Raw genomic sequence first — 21,969 nt, 5'->3', positions numbered from 1 at the left:
CTCATGTAAAAATACAATTGAAAATAAAAACAAAAATAGGCATGACACCATCATGACCGTCCGTTTCTGAAGAAACCCAGTGATATCCGTTTTATGTTTCTTTTTTTTGCTTTAGAAAAGTTACTGTTCCACACACCAGCATACGCTGGTGTGTGCTGGTGTGTTTAGAAAGCGTCTTTCGTACGAAGCGTCTTTTGTACGGCCGCCACTTGGTGCTCCCGTTAGACCGCATGTTAAAATAAACATCGTTAAACTTAGTCCTAGAAGTTGTTACATTGGAGTCTCGTGGTAGAAAAAAAAAACCGATTAAAAAAAAAACACTCGTGTCCCCGTAAATGAATGCAGCAGCCGATGCCAGTGCGTAGGAAAATGATGAAAATCCTGACCTCGTGCGAGAATGCGTGGCACAGGGAGAGCAGGACACTCTGCTTTTTGACAGTGGACGCTTCTTCCGGATCGTAAAAGGCGATATTTTCCGGAAGATAGAGGAGACCCATGTTCTGAACGTCGTTGATATAATGCTCCATTGCAACCACGTCTGCAGGTTGGAAAAAATGTTCATGTTCAAGGTGTATTCAGACGAGGTGGACTTCGTACGGGGACAAATTGTTACAAAGACCGGTACGTCATCGTTTCTTGCGTATAAAAGTATCTAATTGGGGCTGGCTGAGGAACATTTCGTTCCTTATAGAAGCAAGCGAAACGTATACAAGATGAGTGCGACGAGTCCGATGCCGTTACAATACTTCAGAATAGTATGGCTCTTCAACATGTTGTGCTGACATTTAATGCACCGAAAGGATTGTTTGGGGGATCGAACACAAAAATTAGAAGATTCAAAATATATCAAGCTTAGAACTAAAAAAAAAAAAATCCTCCCTTGGGCTCCAAATGGCAAGAATGCGGACTGTATTATTGCCGTGATGATGTTTCTTTTCGTTTGGTGGAAATCAAATTTTAAAATAGTTCGCTGATAACAACCGAGAGATGGCGCGAGGGGAGAATGTTTTGCTATCTCGGGGACCATGTTTCTTTGGCTTCAAGTGGCACACAGCACCCCGAAACATGTCTGCCCTTGATCTTAGGATTGTGCGCATTACGTCGGCAGACGTCGTAATAGAGAACTTTTACCAAATTACAAAAGCGCTAAAAACAATGCTGGGAATGTTAGTGGCCGATCTGCCCATGCTTACTATACCTGTATAAAATATACGAAGTAGATACCCAAATAGTCAATTGGCAAAGGCATGTGCCTTTGACAATTGCAGTTTTGCTTTAACGAAATTGCTGTCACATGAGTCCGCAAATCCAGCGCGTGCAACTATTTTCACTGCATGCTCCCTTGCACACTGGTAATTTTGCTGAAGCATATATACTGGTCGGAGGACCACATTTAAAAAGTACTCATGGACACATTTAAGTTGCTATACTATGAAAGGTACCGAGGCACGTGCATAAACGCCGCTGAAAGCTGTGCGCGCGCGCACTGCTCTTTTGGCTGAAAATGGTACAGAAATTAGTTCTCTGGAATAGCGAAAGCCACGAATGGGCCATACATGTCGCACTACTGTTCCTTGGACTAGCGGTCTTACGATTAGTCTTTTAATGCGAAAGCATTAATTGTCCCATGGAGCGCAGCCGGCGTTGTCTGTAACCGTGAAAGACGGCACCTAAATTCCGGCTGTGCGAAACGGCACCCCAATTTCGGCTGAGCGAAACTAGCAATAAATTTCCATTGGCTGCGACGCGCCATGGTTCCAAGGAACGCCACACCACAGAGAAGCCCTGCTCCTGGCGCTGCTGCTCGCGCGGCGGAAAAAGGAGAGGTTGGCGCGCGCGTGGCCGCCGCATGCGCCCGTTGGCCCATTCTCTGCGGAGGACAGCGGGGCGCGCTGCTTGTACGAATTCGCTGCTTGTACGAATGCTTTCACATTCCTACACGTAAGCAGTATTAAGTGCCCCCAGTAATTTCTTTTCCAGCGTTCATGTGTATGTCACGTGCATACTTTGATTGCATTCCTGGGGCCCTAAACTCGTCAAACACCAAGTTAGAATGAGCAGAACGTTAGGGCGCAAGTGAGCTGGTGTATATTAAACATTTTAGTGAAAACCCGAGACTGTGGTAAAACAGACGACGACAAGGAAGAGAAGGAAAACGCCTCAAGCTTGAGACGTTCTCCTCTCTTCCTTGTCGTCGTCTGTTTTACATCAGTCTCGTGTTTTCACTAAAACGTTTAAAAACAAAGTTAGAGCCGAAAGTTCGCAGAGCGCGCCCATTGGGCGCCGACTAAAAAAGCGCGAAGTCATCGTCGTGGGAGGCCAATCGGTGCGCTTCGTCAACTTTGGCCCCAACTTTGTGTTTGACGAGTTCAGCTGCCCAGGGCGATGACACGCACGGTAGGTTGGGAAGTGAGAACACTCCACAACACATATCACGTAAGGGCTATTATATTTTTACACGTGGGACGATATAAGCTGACACTTTATGTTGTCCTTAGGGCACTGTTTGCGTTAGATGGCTTCACTTTTGGGAACGTTCACAAGGATGAAATTAGGCTAATCACCGGGGCCCTTCATCTTCGTTGTCTTGAATATCAGAGCACGTCAATGTTGCTGGACGGACGCAATACCAGCTTAAACGATGTCGTCATGCGCAGGTCTTGTCTACTACACACTGAAAATTTCAACACCCATGTTCGTGTTAAAAGGGTGTTTTTCCGAGCTCACACCCTTCCTACACCATGTTTACATGATAATTGAATATTCAAGGGTGTACGGAAAGGCCTACACCCTTCGTACATCCTTTTTACACCCTGCGGCTACCGAAATCGTGTTAAGAGGGTGTTCCGGTGGTACACCCATGATTCCCGAGTCGTCGAACTCGGAAACCACCAAATTGCAGACAGACGCGCCGACAGCAGAAGTCAAGAAGCAGTCGGCTCAATTTAGCGGATTTCGTGAAGTTCAAGAAAGCACAATTGGCAGCTGACATCCAAGCCAAGCCAACGCTTAAGTTGTTTTCAAGCCAGATGAATGCCGGCGTTGTGTACAACCTCCTTGGTTGTTTACGTGCAAGCGACCACGAAAATAGCATCGGTTACTCACGCACTTCTGCTCAAAATGGTGAGAACACATCGGTTCTATTATGATACATTCCGTCTCATCTTGAGATGTACTAAAGCGAAGGCTAGACGTGCGAGACGGTTCGGGCTCACAGCTTTACTGTGAGCCTCTACCGTAAAGGGCGGTTCACACTTGCGTTTGAGTGCGTTTGTCTGCGTTGCGTTTAGAACCGAAAGCGAGTCACCGGCACATCTGTGCTTCGTATGAAGCGTGGATTCCAATTCAAGGAATCATCTTGGCACGCGACATAAGCAGCAGGGATGTCCTGGTTTCTCGCAGCCGCAGCGCGGTCAAACGCAGTCAAACGCAACTGTTTGAACCAGGCTTTACGTGGTTGTCCTGTGCTTGTCCTTCGCGTTTTATTCTTTCGACTTTAAGTATTCATTTTCAACTCGCTCGCTTTTACCAGTACTATACTCTGTTTCACCTTGTGTTGTGCCGCAGGAAAGGCTACAAGCGCAAGCTTTTTGCTCTAAAGCGGGTTTCACATGCAGCGATTTTGGCCCTAAAGCGGCGCGATTTCTGCCGTCGCGGCGCTCGTGCCGCTGAATTGCTGGTGCTGGCTAGAGCGCCGCGACGGCAGAAATCGCGCCGCTCTAGGGCCAAAACCGCTGCATGTGAACTAGGCTTAAGGCACACCTCGGCGGCACAAGCTCTCGTGCACCATGGGCAGCTGCCAACGCTATGTGCTCGCGCTTCTAGCCTTCGCTGGGGTACAACATAAGGTGAAACGGAGTATAGTAGATACTCAAGCTGCAGGAGGGTTAGTGCAGTGCGACCATCTAGCGATGCTGTGAGCTCGTGCTCAAGCCTTGGCTTTATTGCATCTTAGTGGGGAAGGTGGGGATATATGACACACGATGATGCCAAGTCTGTTCACGGCGGGCTCTCGCGCTGTTTTGATTGGAGGAGAAGGGGCGTGTAAAAAATTGGCAAATGGAACATGGTTAGCGACAGCGCCAGTATATGTTGAAAAAAGTTCAGAACATTGAAGTGAAGCAGCCCGAAACTTTGGAGTTGAGCAATTAGAGAATTATTTGAAGACATCTTTAGAGGTTCAGCCTTCTCTCCCCCCACACCAGTATCGAAGGCTGCTAGGATATTGGTTCAGGCTAAGCCCTCTGTCTTTCAGTCAGCGAACTCGGGCCGTAACACCTGACCTTGTTATTTCATAACTGATGTGTTAGAAAATGGTATGCAGATTTTCTTTACACGGCCAAAACATAAAGTGTTATCAAATAATACCTGCCATATTCATATTCTACGTTTACAGACCGGGGTTGCCCAGCCTGTGGAGGGTGAAGATGTGAGCAGCCTCGAAGTCCACCAACACTGGCTGTGTGCCGAGAGGAAAAGCTGGTGCCTGACGAAGGCCAGATTGATCTTCGAATGGATGCGACTGCCTGCAAACGGCTACATGCGTTGACATTGATGGGCATATAGACTGCACAGAATGCTTATCCCTACCTGATGGATGCTAGGAGGGTATGCATTCCATATTTTTTTTACTGATCTCTACGACAATCGCTAAATTGCGCTTCCCCGCTCCCTGATTGCGGCTACCGGATGGCGATCTTGGGATACGGAAAATCAACCTTTTCGAGCGTTGCAGAGGCTGGCCGGCAGCGTGCTGAAGACATGCTTTCTGCTCGTTTGTCGTCATTGGGCGCGTTAAAGGGGCCCTGCAATAACTTTTTGACTGGTTTTTAATTTGGACCCACCCTGAGCGCACTGAACGTAGTAACTTAAAGAAACTTTTATTTTCTCAAATTTCGCTTTATCTTAAAAGTTATAGGCAAATTAGAATTACAAAAACAAGCACAAAATAACCTCCTTCTTGACGTCGTAGGTCCTGGACAAATTGTAACTGTTACAAGTAATTTTATTACTTCAAAAAGTAATCAGATTACTCTTGTGATTACTGCCTAATAAATGTTTTCAACTGATTACAAAATTACTTCAAAAAGTCATCGATTACAAGTAATTTGATTACTTGTAATGCGTACGTACAAGTCTGGGCGAGACGGATGAACAAACCTTTCCCGCAATGCTAACTGATGCTTCGGCTTTCCAATCTAAGTATCTTTATTCGCTGCAGCTGGACTAAGCATTTTAAAAAGGGCAGCCGTCCCACTGTCTTCTCGGCAACTTATCTGTCGCTGAGCTATCAGCACGCTCGTTTGATAGATCACTTTGTTTTCAGGCAAGAAGCATGAACAAACCTTTTCCTCAGCGCTAACTGATGTTTCGGCTTTCCCATCGAAGTATTTTATTCACTGGGCTCAGCATTATAAAAGGGGCAGCAGTCCGAATGTGTCCTCATCTCAACAACTTTTCTGTCGCTGTGCTATCGGCACGCTACCGTTTGATGGATGAATTTGTTTTTAGGCGAAATGCACGAACAAACTTTTTCCGGAATGCTAATTGCTGTCTTGGCTTTCAAATCAAATTGTTTTTACCTGCCGGATTAAGCACTAATTGACTGAAAAGGAGCAGCTGTCCGGCTACGCCTTTCGTCTTAACAATCTCAACAATAGCACAGCCATCTTGTTTGTGGACGTGACATCACGGAGCACGAAGAAGTCACTTGTGCTCCAAGAAATGCTCGGAGCACGAGGAGCGCGCTCCAGTGTCAGTCTCCGGCGGCACTCCCGTGTGTTTTGTGAAAGGAGTGACAAACGATCGAAATGTGTGAACAATAAGAATTTCCTTTGAAAACACATGAAATTTTTGCAAAAGCGCAGCACCGCAGGAAAAAGCACAACTTGTTGAACGCAAGTCTTGCCGGTCTTGCGGCGTGATCAAAGCTGCCTTGGCCTGCCAAACTGCTGCGTCTCTGTGCCTTTTCACGCTTGGATACTTATCAAGAATCGATGCCATGGCAGAGCTTTGAAGGTATGGCGCACGTAGACGTCTTTTCTATCACCCAGCTGTTCCAGCGAGTTGCTATCAATAGGAAACGAAATCGGTGGATGCTATTATGTATTAACCATGGCTATGTTCCAAATCTACTCAAATGGCTCATATGACTGCACAAATAGAGCAATGCTGTGGAGGAAGGTAGGTTTTCGAAGGCAAAAGCACGAAGCGGCGCGATTGAAAGTTTTTCTAACGCGGCCCGTCCATATCGTTGTGTGCAATCTGTCGCCGTCGCCATAGCCTCCTACCCCCCCTTTGTCGCCACTAGATCATGCCCGTTTCTGGACTGCAAGTGCCGCAAGTTACAAATACAGTCGTAAGAGTAAAGTAAAATGCTGCTCCAGAGGCACATGCATCTTCATGCACATTGCAATCATGAAACAAATCCACACGGCGTTAATTCTCGGTCGGTATTCAAGCGTGCGAAGATAGAGATGCAGCACTTTGCATGCCAAGGAAGCTTTGATCATGCCGCCAGAACGGCGAGACTTGCGTTAGACGAGTTGCTCCTTTTTCTTGCGGTGCTGAGCTTTCGTAGAAATTTCCACCTGTTCTCAAACGCGATTCTCACCGTTCGGGGTTTTAACAAACTTCTTTAGTAAATAACAACGAACGAGCCGAAAAGATGTCTTCAGCTCGCTGCCGCCCAGCCTCCGCAACGCTCCAAAAGGTTGACTGACAATCTGTGTCCCAAGGTGGCCATACGGTGGCCGCACCTCAGTTGCAACAACCAAGCGGAGACGCGCGATCCAGCAAATTGTCGTGGAGATCAATGGTATTGCTTGCACAGTGTACTATTAGTCTTCAGAGCAAACACAAGTGCCGCTGCGGTCGCCAAGTCTTGATTGGGTGAAGTGTACCGCGACGTCTGGCGACGGACTCCGCTTCGCGTTCTGGCATCTGGCTCGCTTCCATGCGCCCGTTTCCTCACGATCGGAGGTTTTTGATCATGCTGACCTACTGTTCAGCGCTGCAATGCAATTTCCAAAAAGAAGTTGGTATCATATTTTACCACCCGAAACTTCGAGATTAAAGAAAGCATGGACAGTCGCACTAAGGATAGGAAAGGCACCGTCAACATCGGCCGTTATGTGCTGTAAGCACGTTGAGAAGCGGGGCTTCGTTTACCCAATGTAGAAGGCGCTGGGTGAGACTTACACCGACAAAATTTTCATAACTTAACCAACCGTGTTTGTCACGTTTACCTTTATAATTGGGTTATAAGTATGGAAAGCTATCGGTAGTGACAATTCCGTTGATGAACCCCCCGCCCCCTCCACACGATATAAGGCGATTGTGCAAGGGGTTCTGGAAGCGGCGGTGTAAGTAATTTAGACACTGAAATGCTGTTCTTTGCAGGTTCATGAGTTAGGAGAACATCAGAACCGCTTTGCGGGCATACAAACGGCATTGAAGTCAAAAGCCTTTGGGCGGTCTCACTTGTAATTTTCTGTCCATGGCCCAGAAAATATTTTACATGTTGCTCAAGCAGAGTGCAGCTTTTTCGCTGAGACGTTTTCGTTTAGAAACAAAGATGCAAAAAACTTTTAATTTATTCAAATATTCAGCAGCGTTGATTGTGCGAGATGTAAATATATTGCAATGCTCCTGCAAGTGTGGTGGCATTTGTTCCTTTTCATATACCAGCTGTGATTCATGCAGTGTATGCCCTGGAAACCATGCTCGGAATGTTGGTTGTAGTTTCGCCTGCAGCTACAGACCATACCTCAATAAGGCCGCATATAATAATTCTCATTTCCTACGTAAAGGGCGCACAAAAAAAAAGAAGAAAACATAAACTAGTATGCCGACAGCTAACGCCGTCTCAGCCTTTGCAGTGCAAGTGAGGGGATACATTTTCTCCTCAGCATGACGTCACCCCGGCTCGCCATTACGGGTCGCCACCCAAACTTCTCGGTACTAATACTCTCACCATACAATGCACCTGGTATTTGTTTGGCCTCTGGCCATGAAATGATTCTCAGTTTGCCATTCCATCTGACCGGGAGCCCGATTTTGGTCATCGAGGTCTCAACCGGCTTGCACTGAAGAAGCTAATAGCGAGTTCGTTTCACGGCACTCGTGCCCACGCGTGTCCACTCGCAGCGTGGAGCGGGTTCGTTTCAGCCGGCACTCCACGAGTGGTTGCACTCTCCGAGTTCGTTTCATCGCTGACACCCCACGCGTGCATGCACTCGCTGCACCGAGAAAATCGAGAGTGCGCCAAAATGCAATTCCATCATGCCTCGCTCCGGCGAGGCCGGCGAGGAGCGGGAGCAGACGACGAAAGTTTGTCTGCTACGATGTGTCGCGGAACTGAAAGGAAAAAAAGTAGATTTTCTGATAGAAATTGCGTCCCGCGGGCAACGGAATCAAACGCGAGCTTGAACTGTGAGCGTCTCCTAATTCATGAAGGAAGCAGTTGACAAACCGTGCTTTATTTGGAGGTTTTAAGTCGCTCTGTTGCCGTAAAAACGCTGAAATATACCAGTGTGTAAAGAAATGCTCAGAACAAACATCTCAGCGGCCCCCAAGATGTTTATCACCAACGTGTGCGGGTGAAAAATTGAACATTTGTCGACTAAACTCTCCCAGCAGAAACCTTTGACTGCCCAATAAGCATCAGAGAAAGCTAAACATAGCAACTTTACCAGAGGCTTGGGCAACATCCTCATGTTTAACATTTACCTACGTCAGCTAACTTGCCCCGTCGTATTTTGTTCGAGAAAGCTCTTGTACTATCGATATCAAAAATCCCACGAAAATATTTGCCGGATATTCCAGCAGATTAGTTTTAAGCCGTACCCTTTCAGTGGTCCACGCATAATTCCATGCTCAAACGGATCAAGCTTCTGCTCGGACAGCATCATCAGTTTTCTTCAGTGTAAACGGTTATGAGAATTAAAAGATCGCAACCAGCTGCTTTGTGGACAGCTGGTTGCGGAAATTTATGCCATCTGTTACTATCTCTATGACAGCCGAGTTGCTTGAAGTCATCGCAACTATAAACTACAGGCTACAGCGACCGACGTTTGTAGATAAACGCTGGTAGCGACTGCACTCTCGCATTCCCACCCATCACTCCGAACAGCAAGGCGCCAGTTTCGGTTTGAGGTTGGTATTCTTTCTACAACATAGATGGGGGCAGCATCAGTTTTCCGCACTTGGTGCATTTGGTGAATTCGTTTGAGTCCAGTTCTCCGTGCAACACTCTGCGAGTGCGATGCATTCTGGGAGAGAACTCAAACCGTGCCAGTGCGTGTGAAACGAACTCGCTATAAACTACCGCTACCAGACGCATCGTCTGCTTACATGAGGGAATAATAATGAGTGTTTGCTACTAGGTATCATTCTCTGACAGAAACAAAACGACGAACAGACTGGCAAGTCATCTGCGAACAGATCCAAAAAGGGAGAATCGTTTGCTACGAATTGTGTGCCGCGCAGAGTGAGATCAAAAACTAATTGAAATATGGAACATCGGCTATTTTACGGATGCAATAGTTGTCCTGTGCTTTGTTTGACTATGCTGATTTGTTTTCTGGTTGTGTGTAACTTGACACCCACTGGTGCTAAAACAAGAGCTTGGGACAAGCACCCACCTTACCACGATATCGATCTCACTGTCCGAAAGAAGGCGACAGGTTCTCATCAAAAAATTGCCTCGTCGACAGCAATAAGAATTCTCATTAGTCAAGAGCGCTCGTCTGTGGCACCGTGTCCAATCTCAGTGTGGACCTAGTGAGATGTTGATCGCGATCTCAACGATGACCCAAATCAGGCACAAAGAACATTTTATTCTTTCTGTTTTGGCGCTAGTTCTCTGTGTCCGTGAAAGTGCCTATATAGTTGCAAATATTGTCACGGGTGGTGACAATAAACAATAAATAAATAGGAATAAATAAACGTTTAATGTGGCGAACTTGTGCCAAAAATAAAAGGGTACAAAAGGTAATAACAGAGCGCCGCGGGCGTCGAAGTCGGCGAAGCAGCAGAGTCGAACGCTGGGGCGAAAACTGACTCCGCTCGCCTTGCGGAATCCCTTATGTACCCTCGTGGGTTTCTGGATCGTTCGGCGTAGACGGTTCGGCGCGTAGAACATTCTGGCCTCGAACAAGCAACATGGTTCTCGAATTTACCAGAACATTACTTTACAGAGTCAACAAAAATGCGCCTCCGCGGCCAGGAATCGAACCCTGGCTTTCAGCGTGGAAAGCACGCGCGATAACCGTTAGACCACGAGCGCGCTGCCTTCTCGGCCAGATGCGCTCGCGGCATTATCCCCCCCCCCCCCCCCCCCCCTTTAAAAAAGTGCATCGTCCCGATGCAGTAAAAAACTAGAACACAGATCCCCAGCAAAAGAATAGCAGACTCGCGAGTCGTACTTAACAGTTCTCTCTTTGACGAAAGCCCGGAGTTCTCTCGTTCGTAGTACGGCTTGAGCCGGACGACGTGCACCACCTCGGGTCGTGGCGGGCGTCTTGCAGATGGGCGCGTTCCGTCGGGTAGAACTTCGTAGTTCAGATCGCCGAGGCGTCGGATGATTTTGTAGGGTCCGAAGTAGCGTTTGAGAAGCTTCTCGCTGAGACCACGGCGACGAATGGGAGTCCAGACCCAAACCCTGTCTCCAGGCCGGAAGTGGACGTCCCGACGGCGAAGGTTGTAGCGGCCAGTGTCGATGCGTTGTTGGGCTTTAATCCGGAGTGTGGCGAGCTGAAGGACTTCTTCTGCCCTTTGGGCAACCACCTGGGCGTCGTCGCTTACGTCGACAGCCGGTTCGTGGGGCAACATAGCGTCCAGCATTGTCGTTACCTTGCGCCCATGCACCAGTTAAAAGGGTGTCACTCCGGTGGTCTCTTGTACGGCCGTGTTGTAGGCAAAGGTGACGTACGGCAGCACCTCGTCCCATGTCTTGTGCTCCACGTCGACGTACATGGAAATCATGTCGGCGATGGTCTTGTTGAGTCGTTCCGTGAACCCGTTGGTCTGCGGGTGGTACGCCGTGGTGTGGCGATGGCTGGTGTGGCTGAGACGCAGGATTTCTTGGGTCAGCTGTGCCATGAACGATGATCCGCGATCTGTATTCAGAACTTCGGGAGCGCCGTGCCGGAGGACGATGGACTCGATAAAAAACTTGGCGACTTCCACAGCAGTCCCTGAAGGGAGGGCTTTCGTTTCGGCGTACCGCGTGAGATAATCTGTGGCGACGATTATCCAGCGGTTTCCCGATGTTGACGGCGGAAAGGGGCCAAGTAGGTCCATTCCGATCTGCTGGAACGGTGCGGTCGTGGGAGCAATCGGCTGCAGGAGACCGGCCGGCTTCATTGGCGGTTTCTTACGTCGCTGGCACTCGTGGCACGATCGGGTGTAGAGGTGGACGGCTTTGGGGAGCTTTGGCCAGTAATACTTTTCACGAATACAGGCCAGTGTTCGGCTGTAACCGAGGTGTTCTCACGTCGGGTCGTCGTGACATGCTTGAAAGATCTCCTCCCGAAGGCCGGTCGGGATTACCAGCAACCACGGTGTGCTGTTGTCGCCGAAGTTCTCTTTGTAGAGTACACCTTGTCGAATGGCGAAGGTCGGCAGTACTCGTAAGAAGAAACGTGGCACGGTACCCCCACCCCCTTCCAGGTGCTCGATTAATGCGCGCAGCTCAGGATCGTCCCGTTGACGTCGTGCCATGTCGTCGGCGTTTACTGCTCCTAGGAAGCTCTCGTCGTCATTGTCGTCGCTGCAGCCGGAAGGGGTTTCGACGGGGGCTCTGGACAAGCAGTCGGCGTCGCTGTGCTTCCGGCCGGACTTGTAGACCACTGTCATGTTACACTCTTGTAGTCGGAGGCTCCATCGAGCAGGGCGTCCTAATTGGTCCTTCAGGTTAGCAAGCCAGCAGAGCGAGTGGTGGTCCGTGACTCCACGGAACGGGCTCCCGTACAAGTACGGGCGGAACTTTGTGATTGCCCAGACGACCGCAAGACACTCCTTTCCAGTCGTGGAGTAATTTCTCTCCGATTTGGATAGCGTCCGACTTGCGTAGGCGATGACTCGCTCGGCGCCTTCTTGCACTTCATCCAGTACCGCTCCAAGTCCTGCATTACTAGCGTCCGTGTGAATCTTGGTTTCCGTATCCTGATCAAAGTGTCCTAAAACAGGAGGAGTCTGGAGTCTTCGCTTCAGCTCGTCGAATGCCTGCTGCTGCTCCTCGGCCCATTCGAACTTCTCGGCGTCCTTCGTGAGGTTTGTGAGCGGTGCGGAAATCCTTGCAAAATCCCGAACCAAGCGTCGATAGTAGGCACCAAGTCCGAGGAATCTTCGCACGGCCTTCTTGTCTCTCGGTGCTGGAAATGCCGCGACGGCGCGAGTCTTCTCGGAGTCTGGGCGGACGCCTCCGTTACTAACCACGTGTCCTAGGAACTTCAGTTCGTCATAGGCGAACCGGCACTTTGACGGCTTGAGAGTGAGCCCGGCGGTCTGTATGGCATGGAGAACCGCACCGAGTCGTCGCAAGTGCTCGTCAAAGTCAGCTGAAAATACTACGACGTCGTCAAGGTAGACGAGACAACTCTGCCACTTCAGCCCTGCCAGTACGTTGTCCATGACACGCTGGAAAGTTGCTGGCGCTGTGCATAGTCCGAAGGGCATCACCTTGAACTCGTACAGCCCATCCGGTGTGACAAAGGCTGTCTTCTCTCGGTCCCGTTCGTCGATCTCAATTTACCAGTAGCCGCTCTTCAGGTCCATCGATGAAAAGTATCGAGAGAGGCGCAGCCGGTCTAGAGTGTCGTCGATGCGGGGCAGTGGGTAGACGTCTTTCTTCGTAACCGTGTTGAGCTGCCGGTAGTCCACGCAAAACCGAAGAGTTCCGTCCTTCTTCTTAACCAGCACGACTGGAGAGGCCAATGGACTGCTTGAAGGTTGGATTATGTCCTCATTCAGCATCTCTTGAACTTGCTGCTGGATCACCTCCCTTTCCTCGGCGGAGGCTCTGTACGGTGATCGATGCACAGGGCGCGCGTCGTCCTAGGTAACGATGCGGTGCTTGGCAACCGCGGTCTGGCGCACCTTCGACGACGTCGCAAAGCAGTCGCGGTATTCGGCGAGGAGGTTAACCAGCTGACGTCGTTTAGGGTCCGGAAGCTTAGGGTCAATGTCGAGCTGCGCTGGCGACGTACTGTCTTGCTGGGGCGGCGAGGATTCGTCAGTAATCGTAATGATTTTGGCGGGGTTTCGGAGTTCCTCGACGTGGCCCACGGCTGCAACTTTCGTGAGGTGTTGCGTTTCGTCTCGGAAGTTCGTCACGAGGGCCACAGTCCGCCCATTCTGAAGTTCAGCTACTCCCCTTGCGACGCCTATGCCTCTTCCCAGGAGCAATTGGAGGCTTCCCTCGAGAAGAACTTCGCCATAGGAAGCTTCATCGATCCCGACAAGTACAAAAACACTCGACCGCAGTGGTAGGTTTACGTGGTTTGCGAGGACTCGGACCATGGGTGACGTCGCTTGGGGTTCCTCCGCTGGTGGAGCAGGTTTTCGTAGCGCCGGTTTGTTGCGAGGTCGATGACGGCGCCATACTCGCAGAGAAAGTCCATTCCGAGGATAACGTCCCTCGAACACTCTTGCAGAATGACTAACTTGACAGGGCACATTTCACCGTGGATCTCGACGCGAGCAGTGTATCTCCCGACTGGTGTGATGAGATGTCCCCCGGCGGTTCGTATTTGGGGTCCTTCACACGGCGTCATGACTTTTCGAAGGCGGCGGGAGAGCATCCCACTCAAGACTGAGTAGTCTGCTCTGGTGTCCACAAGTGCCGATCCGTCGTGGCCGTCGATGACGACGTTTAGGTTGTTATACACCGTTGCAGGCGCGTCGTAGCGATGCGTGGCGTCGGGGGAGTGGGAGCGCTCCGTCGTTCTTGGAGGCTCTTTACGTCGGTCGTCTTCGGCAACTCCACCTCCAGGGGTTGCCGCGCCTAGTTTCCCCGGCGAGGAGCGAGGGGCGACAGGCTTTCACGTCGGGGTCAGTGCATCGGCGAAGCTGGACGTCGCGGCGACGGCGACCGGAACTCTCGGCGGGACGCAGGCTCGGGGGACTGGGGTCGTCGCAGGTACTCGTGGATCTCCCGAGGGCGTTCACCATACCGATGGCGCGTGTCGTTTGGGTGGAATCCGCGCAGCCCGAGTTGGCGGTATGGGCATCGGCGGTACACATGGTCGGGTTCCCCGCAGTGGTAGCAGAGCGGGCGTCGGTCGGCCGTTCGCCACACGTAGGTCTTCCTCGACGAGGGTTGCTCCGGGCGGACGTCCTGGACTTGCCCTTCCTGGCGTCGAGGATACTGTGGCATCGGAGGGTCTCGTCGGGGTGGCGCCGTGGCCTGGCGGTTAGCTTGCGGCGGTCGTCGGTCCATGGCGGCGTAGCTCAAAGTCGGCTCCACTGGCGTCGTCATGTTGATCGGAACCTCAGGTTGGAAGGCCCGGTGAACTTCATCTCGCACGACCTCGGCGAGCGACAGGGAGGACGGGCGATCCATAGCGGGGAGCATCTTGCGGATTTCTTCCCGGACGACTTCACGGATGATGTCATGGATGCCTGGGAGGTCGGTACCAAGGATGTATCTGGATGTCGCCAGAGTAGTCACGCCAGGGTGTCGCTGGTAGTGTCTGGCGCGTGCTAGTAGGGCACGCTCCATATTCGTCACCTCCGTGACGAACCCGTCCACAGTTGTCGGGGGATTGCGAATGAGACCTCTTAATATCTCGCTTTTCACACCCCTCATCAGGTGTCGCAGCTTCTTCTCCTCTGTAGCCTGAGGATCGGCGCGGGCGCTCAGCCGAAGAACATCCTCGACGAAGCCGGTGACGCTCTCGTTGGGGCCCTGGATTCTGGTTCGCAGTAGGTCCTCGGCTCTCTCTCGGCGATGGTGGTTGCTGAACGTAGCCTTGAGATCGGTCTTGAACATGTCCCACGACGTCAAAGAGGACTCATGATGCTCGTACCAGTGCTTGGCGGTACCCTCAAACGAAAAATAGACGTTGTTCAGGCGCTGCTCGTCGGTCCAGCAATTGTGGCGGGCAACGCGTTCATACTGGTCAATCCAGTCTTCAACGTCTTCGTATTGCTCGCCGTGGAATTGAGCAGCTGTCCGCGGTACCACGGGCAGGTAAACGACGGCTGGAGTGGCCAGGGTCTCCGACTGGTTGGCCATCGTCGTCCTCCTTGTTTGCCTGGTCCTGGGTGGCAAGGGTCCTAACTCCGGGGGTAGGCCAAGGTTCCGGCGACTTAATCGGATCTCGGTCTGGTCCTCGTTGGGTTCTTGGGGGCTTGTGTTCAGACTAGCACTGCTGGAACTCGGAGGGGAGCGCTGCACGGGCATGCGGTTACCCAGCACCTCCACCAAAACGTCACGGGTGGTGACCAATAAACAAGAAATAAATAGGAATAAATAAACGTTTAATGTGGCGAACTCGTGCCAAAAATAAAAGAGTACAAAAGGTAATAACAGAGCGTCGCGGGCGTCGAAGTTGGCGTAGCAGCAGAGTCGAACGCTGGGGCGAAAACTGACTCCGCTCGCCTTGCGGAATCCCTTATGTACCCTCGTGGGTTTCTGGATCGTTCGGCGTAGAAGGTTCGGCGCGTAGAACGTTCTGGCTTCGAACAAGCAACATGGTTCTCGAATTTACCAGAACATTACTTTACAGAGTCAACAAAAATGCGCCTCCGCCTCCAGGAATCGAACCCTGGCTTTCAGCGTGGAAAGCACGCGCGATAACCGTTAGACCACGAGCGCGCTGCCTTCTCGGCCAGCTGCGCTCGCGGCAATATATATAGATTTAAAATAGAAAGATGAAGCTATTTTTTTTTAATTTATTGTGGGTTGGAATTAGGAGAAGATCTTGGAAATTTGGTTCTGTCACGTTTCACTTCTGTTACTGTCATGCAAATATGTATGCATGCTCTCCTTTCAGTTCCGAAGACTAAAAGCGCCGGACGAAGATTTAGCTAATGAAGGTAATGCCGTCATCAGTCTTGCCTCCAGGAAGATTTTGAGATGCAAAAGAGCTGCTGGAGCACATCACCGTGATCTCATTGGCAGGTGCCAACTGCAAGCTCATGAAGCGTAAGCTCCAAGTATTGAATTTAATTGCTGAGTGCCTTTTCCATTGACAAGAAGGCCCCAACATTTTCTGAGAACTCCAGTAGGGTTTTGTTGTTGCATCTTTATACTCGCAACTCATTCACTTTGCCAATTTCGTTTTTCTAGCCTGGCTCAGCTGGCAAGCTGAGCAGTGAGTCTAAAACTCTACCATTGTTTCCGGTCAGACTGTCCATTATTATTTATTGTTCTTCCCCGCTATTGCGATATGTCTGCACTGTAGTCATGATAGGTGCTTGAATGGTGGCTCCTACTTTCTACAGATGGGTCCTAGGAAACATTTTGTTAGTGATGAGGTTCCCACAATCATAGGCGTCAGCAAAGTGGCGGAAAAGGTGGGGGGGGGGGATTATTCTGGGGGGTGCAGCTTTCAACCCTATAACTTTGAAAGAAAACTAGGTTTGCCCCCCTCCCCCTCCTTTTCCTGCAAGACATACTGCAGATGCCTATGCCCGCAATCTAAGCCAACGGTTTTGGAATGAGGGTCTGTGGAACCTCTCCGTAAAGGCATTTTAGGGGTCCGCAAAACTGCCCGCAATATTTTTTTTTTTTTTTTAAATATGATTTGAGGTTGTGAGTTGAGCCCAGTTCGGCTATGGCGCATTCACAGCTCTGGGAGAAAAAGGAATCTACAGAAGAATACCTCTTTTCACTCTTCCCCCTTTTTATTCTTGGTAAACACGTTTGCAGTCCACCCCCCCTCCCCTTTCACCTTTTTTTACACTACCTGGCGTCTCCCATCACTTCCGCCAGTCCAAAAAGGGTTTGCTTGCCAGATTGGCGGTTTCCTTCCTTTCTCTAATAGCATCCTTTCTGCTAAAGTGGAAAGAGTGTAGTCGGAGCTTCTTCCCCTCACCGTACCGTCTTAGCCCGCAACATACTATACTCTCGGGAACAAGATAATAGCCTTGTATCTTTTCTGCCGCCACATATGCTGTGCAGGGAGTAGCTTAGCATGTTTTTTGCAGAGGCTTTTGCTGCCACCATATGCCACGCTACGAAGTGAGTACCACAGTGTGTGCGTGCCACATGTCCTATAAAGCAGGGCACTTTCAAGCTGCGTGGATGCAATGACGGCAGAAAAAACACCAGCGGAGCGGACAATACAGAGCATATTATTAACAGCACTGGTTAATTCCCGATAAATCACAATCTGAATCATTACTGTTAAACCATTTATTTTCGCAAATCGGTCACAGAGGACATAATCGCGGCCACTAAATTTTGCGAATTCCAGACGCCTGCATTGAAACTCTTAGAGAGACCATGAAAGCAATTTTGAAATTTTATGTGACGACTGAAATGGGCGTCGGGCTCGTCTCAGACACTGTTGACCAAGTTCCAGCCCAAACAGAAGTTTGTGTGCCGCACCAATCAATTAAACAGTTGTGGTAATATTCGCGCGGGGACGATGCCTGAGACCCCCCCCCCCCCCCCCCCCAAGACGGTGGCAGAAAGGTGAACTAAAGTGCGCCGTCAAAGCATGACGACAACGGGCTCCTCGTCAGGCGATTGCTTCAAACCATTTAAACGAATCATGCGCTTTTGGTTTAGAATTCGGCGGTGAGATGTCATACAAAAAAGTAATTTGAATGTTGAATAATTTCCTAAAGTTGTAGTTCGGAATTAATGAGTTTCATAGCGTGTATAGGAATAGGTTCCATGGCATGTGTAGCGTGTAGGATGACAAGGAAGAAGACTTGTGGAAATAAATGACAGCTGTATGCTGTGCTGGTTTTGAGACGGTGGTGTGTATGTTCCTTTTTGTTTCCTTGTCTCAAGGAAACAAAATTTTGACAGCAAATTTTGAACCCTGCTAGTGCACACCTTTCTGATCCAAAACTGACTTCGAGACCCAGTAGGTTTCAAAGCCGGTTTCAAATAAGAAAACCCACGCCAAAGTCAACTTCGAAACCTGGGATGCTTTGAAGTGACTTTTGGCGTTAGGTCCTGAAAAGATACGTCATCAGTTTGGTGGCCGGGAGCTAAAAGCATTTCATGCTTAAAATCATACTCATCAGTGCGTCCTTTGTTATTCTCTGACTGAATCAATTCTGCTTTTATATGCAGGAGGGAACCATCCCGACGGCACCTTGCGTTGCCTTCTCGGGGTACGATGTGGAGGCAGCGAAGAGCATGAACATACACGTTGATACAGTTTGGCTTTTCAAAGTGCAAGATGCGGAGGAAGGCTTTACTGTGGTCATGCCGGCCTACTGGCTTTTCGGCTTCGCCCATGGCCAGAAGACGTACAATACGAGCTGACTTCTTGAGAAGCTTTGTCTTATTCTAATCTACTCAAAGCTACGGCCAGTTGCAATGAAGGTGATTAATACAATCAAGAAAACACCTGTAGCCTGATTGCTGGTCACATAGTGCGGTCGCCAAAGTCTGTGAAACTCCTGCCAGGATTGTTTAGATTTTCGAAATCACTAAAGGCTTTGTTTGTTTTTCTCGAGATGGCAGCTGCAAGTTGTGTGGCTCACATACCTAAGTATGCTTCAATTCATGACCAGCTTTATTCATTTATATCCATCACATTTGTCGAGTCCTCTGTTTTGTTTCCTAGTCATCAAACTATGAGGCACCTGTATGGAGTAGTTCCATTTTGTTTTTACGTTTTTATCAAAATGTTTTGTGTCACCATGTCAGGAATTCAGCACCCTTACTACGAAATGTAAAATTAATCTTATGTTCAGATACTTTCTAAAAGTGGAGATGACCGGCATTAAATGTTGTTTCTTTATCGCTCCTGTTCATACTTTGTATATTACTTCAGTCAAAAGACACCACCAGTGTTTAATGTGCCCCGTCGCAGCGCAAGCTTTTCAGCCTGGATAAAGTGAGCGTGAGTGAGCACGTACTAAGCAGTACCGAAGGCAATGAGCGTGCACTGCTGCATTTTCAAAGTTTCAAAAATGCTCTTTTTTAGAAAAAAATAAAAGCCAGGCATTGTTGTGGCATTTTCATAACATTGTGGCTTTCTTGAAGAATGCGGGCATTCTGAAGGTGTTGCCGAAGGCTTGCCAGGGTGACAGCGCGGTCGAAGGCGACAAGTGCGAGATAGTACACGCTCTATCGCAAGCCCTTGTTCTGCAAAAGCACTTCGAAAAGTCGCTCTTGCACGCCTGTAGCCTTTGCTGCCCTACAATGGTAGTGGTAGGCAACTTCGGCTGACACAAGAAACCATCCCATCACTGCTACACTTCGTTTCCCTTTAAAGGGATGGTGAACCGAAATTTGGATTTCAGAAAACGATGCAGAAGCCGTAGGCTGGACGCTACAATCCCTACAACACTACATGTAGTCGTAAGGCGATATCTCGAATGGACGGCCGTATTTTTGGAAAAAGAGGTTGAGATTGAACGAGGCCGATGAGGCGCGTCACGTCCGAGATATCTCATTTCCTCCTCTCTCCGCTTCGCCCCCTTGAGACGGCGAGGCGGAGAAGCCGTGAGGTCGTTCCCTCTCCTCGGAGAAGCAAGGCAAACAAATCTGTCAAATGCGCCTCCTTTTTTTAAAAATAAGGTCATCCGTTCGAGATATCGCTGTATGAGTGATGTTTTGGTGTTTGTAGCATCTTGTTACACGCTTTTGCCGCCGTGTTTTGTGGAGTCCAGATTTCGGTTCAACATCCCTTTAAGTGCAAGTGAAACCGAAATGCCAAGAACGAGCACGTTGTCCTGAAGGACACTTGCACTGCACAAGCGCACATGCTTAGCAACATTCAAAGCATGGAGCTTGCTTTTAAAGCCTGCGCATCGGGCTTCCTGTTGCATCTCGTGGTACCGAAGCAAGCTTTTGGGCAGAAATTTTTTTATAAGTAGAAACTTCACCTGCACCGCAGTGCTCCGACCGGTACTCGGAGTACTTAGTTGCGGTACTTTAGATAAAACAGAAGGGCATTGAGCAGGGCAAACCTCGATTATCGTCAGTTAAGAAGTATTCAGTTGCAGTAATTTTCTTGCTTTACATTCAAAAAGGTTGGAGTATGCTTAAATGCTGGGCTAGCAACAAATTGCTACCAGGGGCCCTATGCTACACGACGGGACCAAGCGGAATCACGGGACCGGGAGCCATCCAGCGACCTGGATGCAGGGATGGGTTCAGCTTCCACGGGATTGGTGCCACCCGGATCTTGTCCCAAAGGGCCAGCAGCAGCTGGATAGCCTCACATCGCGATGCGGAGATGGGGATGCCGAGCGAGCTTGGGACGTGCCGCCGTCTCAGTGTGAGGGCCAGGTGCTCCCACTGAATGGCTAGGTGCATGTTGATGAGTTTCTGGAAGGTGTTGTTTACACCCAGCCGCCGGAGCTTGACGTTCGACGCGTACGGCGGCACCCCCAGTGCCGGCTAGTACGCCTTGCGAATAATCACGTCCATCTTGCCCTTACCTCTCGATAGCAGGTTGAGATACGGATTTGCGCAGGTGATGCGGATCACGACGAGCGCTTGGCTCAGCCGGATCAGGTCCGACTCCTTGAGCCCGTGTCTGTGACTCGTTATCCTTCTCACCATGCGCATGACTTGCGTGGTTGTCTTGACGAGTCGGTCGACCGTGTACTGCTCCGCCGTCCCGCTGAAGGTGAAGGTCCCAGGATCCGAACCTGTTTCACCACCGGCACGGGGTACCATCCTTTAACGTGAGGCGGATGTCCGCCTTCTTGTTCTTCAGGAATCAGCTTGCCCGCGCGGACGAGCAACAGCTGAGACTTATCGGGGGCGCGCTGGAGGTTGCCGGCCTCGAGGAAGTTCTGCACCGTCTCAAGGACTTCTTCGAGGAAGTCTTGCCTACCGCTGTCCAATCCCGACGTAGTCCAAATCGTCAGGTCGTCCGCATAGAGTGGCATAGAGTGTATGCTTCATTCGGGGAATCCGTTCCAGTAGAGGAGGCGGCTTGCACATCGCCAGGTAACAAGGTGGGTGACAGGACCGAGCCTTGCCAGGTGCCCTTGCTCGGGATCGGGATGGTGCTTGTGCGGATGGACTCGACTCCGATGGTGGCCATCCAGTTGCTCAGGAAGTCCCGCACATAATCATACATCCGGGGCCCGCACCCAGTCGAGGCCAGGTTCTCGAACACCAGCGTGTGACTGACGTTGTCGAAGGCGCCCTTCATATCCAGGGCCAGGAGCGCCCGCGTCGTCGTACAGGAGATTCTGTGAAGGATATCCTCCTTGATCTGGAGCAGGACATCCTGCATGGAGGTGTGACCAGAACCCGAAAATAGTGTTCAGGGTGGCATTGAGTTGAATACAGGATGGTTCCCTCAAATATTGCTGTAAACACCTCGTCAGGGCCAGAGGCATTTAAAAAAACTGGAATGGAGTGTCCAGGTCCGCGACGCTCGGCGGTGTCTTCATATACCTGATGGCCTCTATTTCTTTTGGATCCTTTTCAAGGGAGTATATTTTCCACTTCGGGGCACTTTTCTTGTTTCTGGCACTTACTACTGCAGGAACTGTTTCACCCCCACTTTCTTCTTTGCTTTCACAGCACTCATTTGATGTTAATCTGGAAGGGAATTGGCCGAATTCCACTCTTCGTTCCTCCGTAAAATGTGCTGGCGTCCAATACCTGCCGTAAAAAAGGGTTTTTAAAATTCCAAAAATGACGAAGAGTGTGTAAACATATGATGCCAGCATTTTTTTTTTATTTACAATGAGCAACATTGTATAATGCCGAAACTCCACCTAAATGCACACTGCATTTCACAGCGCGCTAAACTCCGCCGGAAAAGTCGGCGCCTGTACGCAAAGGGGCGTCGTTTCCTCAGCAGT

General features: G+C 50.0%; 1 protein-coding gene across 1 annotated transcript in view; it reads right to left on the bottom strand.

Moving 5' to 3' along the window:
- Positions 1 to 254: 254 nt before the first annotated feature.
- LOC120851113 (endoplasmic reticulum aminopeptidase 1-like) overlaps positions 255 to 21,969 on the bottom strand; it is a 47,897-nt gene continuing 26,182 nt past the window's right edge. The window contains exons 7-8 of the mRNA XM_042293811.1: positions 387 to 538; positions 255 to 260 (exon numbers count right to left, since the gene is read on the bottom strand). Of these exons, the coding sequence (XP_042149745.1) occupies positions 255 to 260; positions 387 to 538 (158 nt within the window). The remainder of the gene's footprint in view (positions 261 to 386; positions 539 to 21,969) is intronic.

Source organism: Ixodes scapularis, unplaced genomic scaffold (genome assembly GCF_016920785.2).
Source record: "Ixodes scapularis isolate PalLabHiFi unplaced genomic scaffold, ASM1692078v2 PGA_scaffold0__279_contigs__length_252992795, whole genome shotgun sequence".
NCBI classification, from domain to species: Eukaryota; Metazoa; Arthropoda; class Arachnida; order Ixodida; family Ixodidae; genus Ixodes; species Ixodes scapularis.
This window is presented reverse-complemented; position numbering and strand designations above follow the sequence as displayed.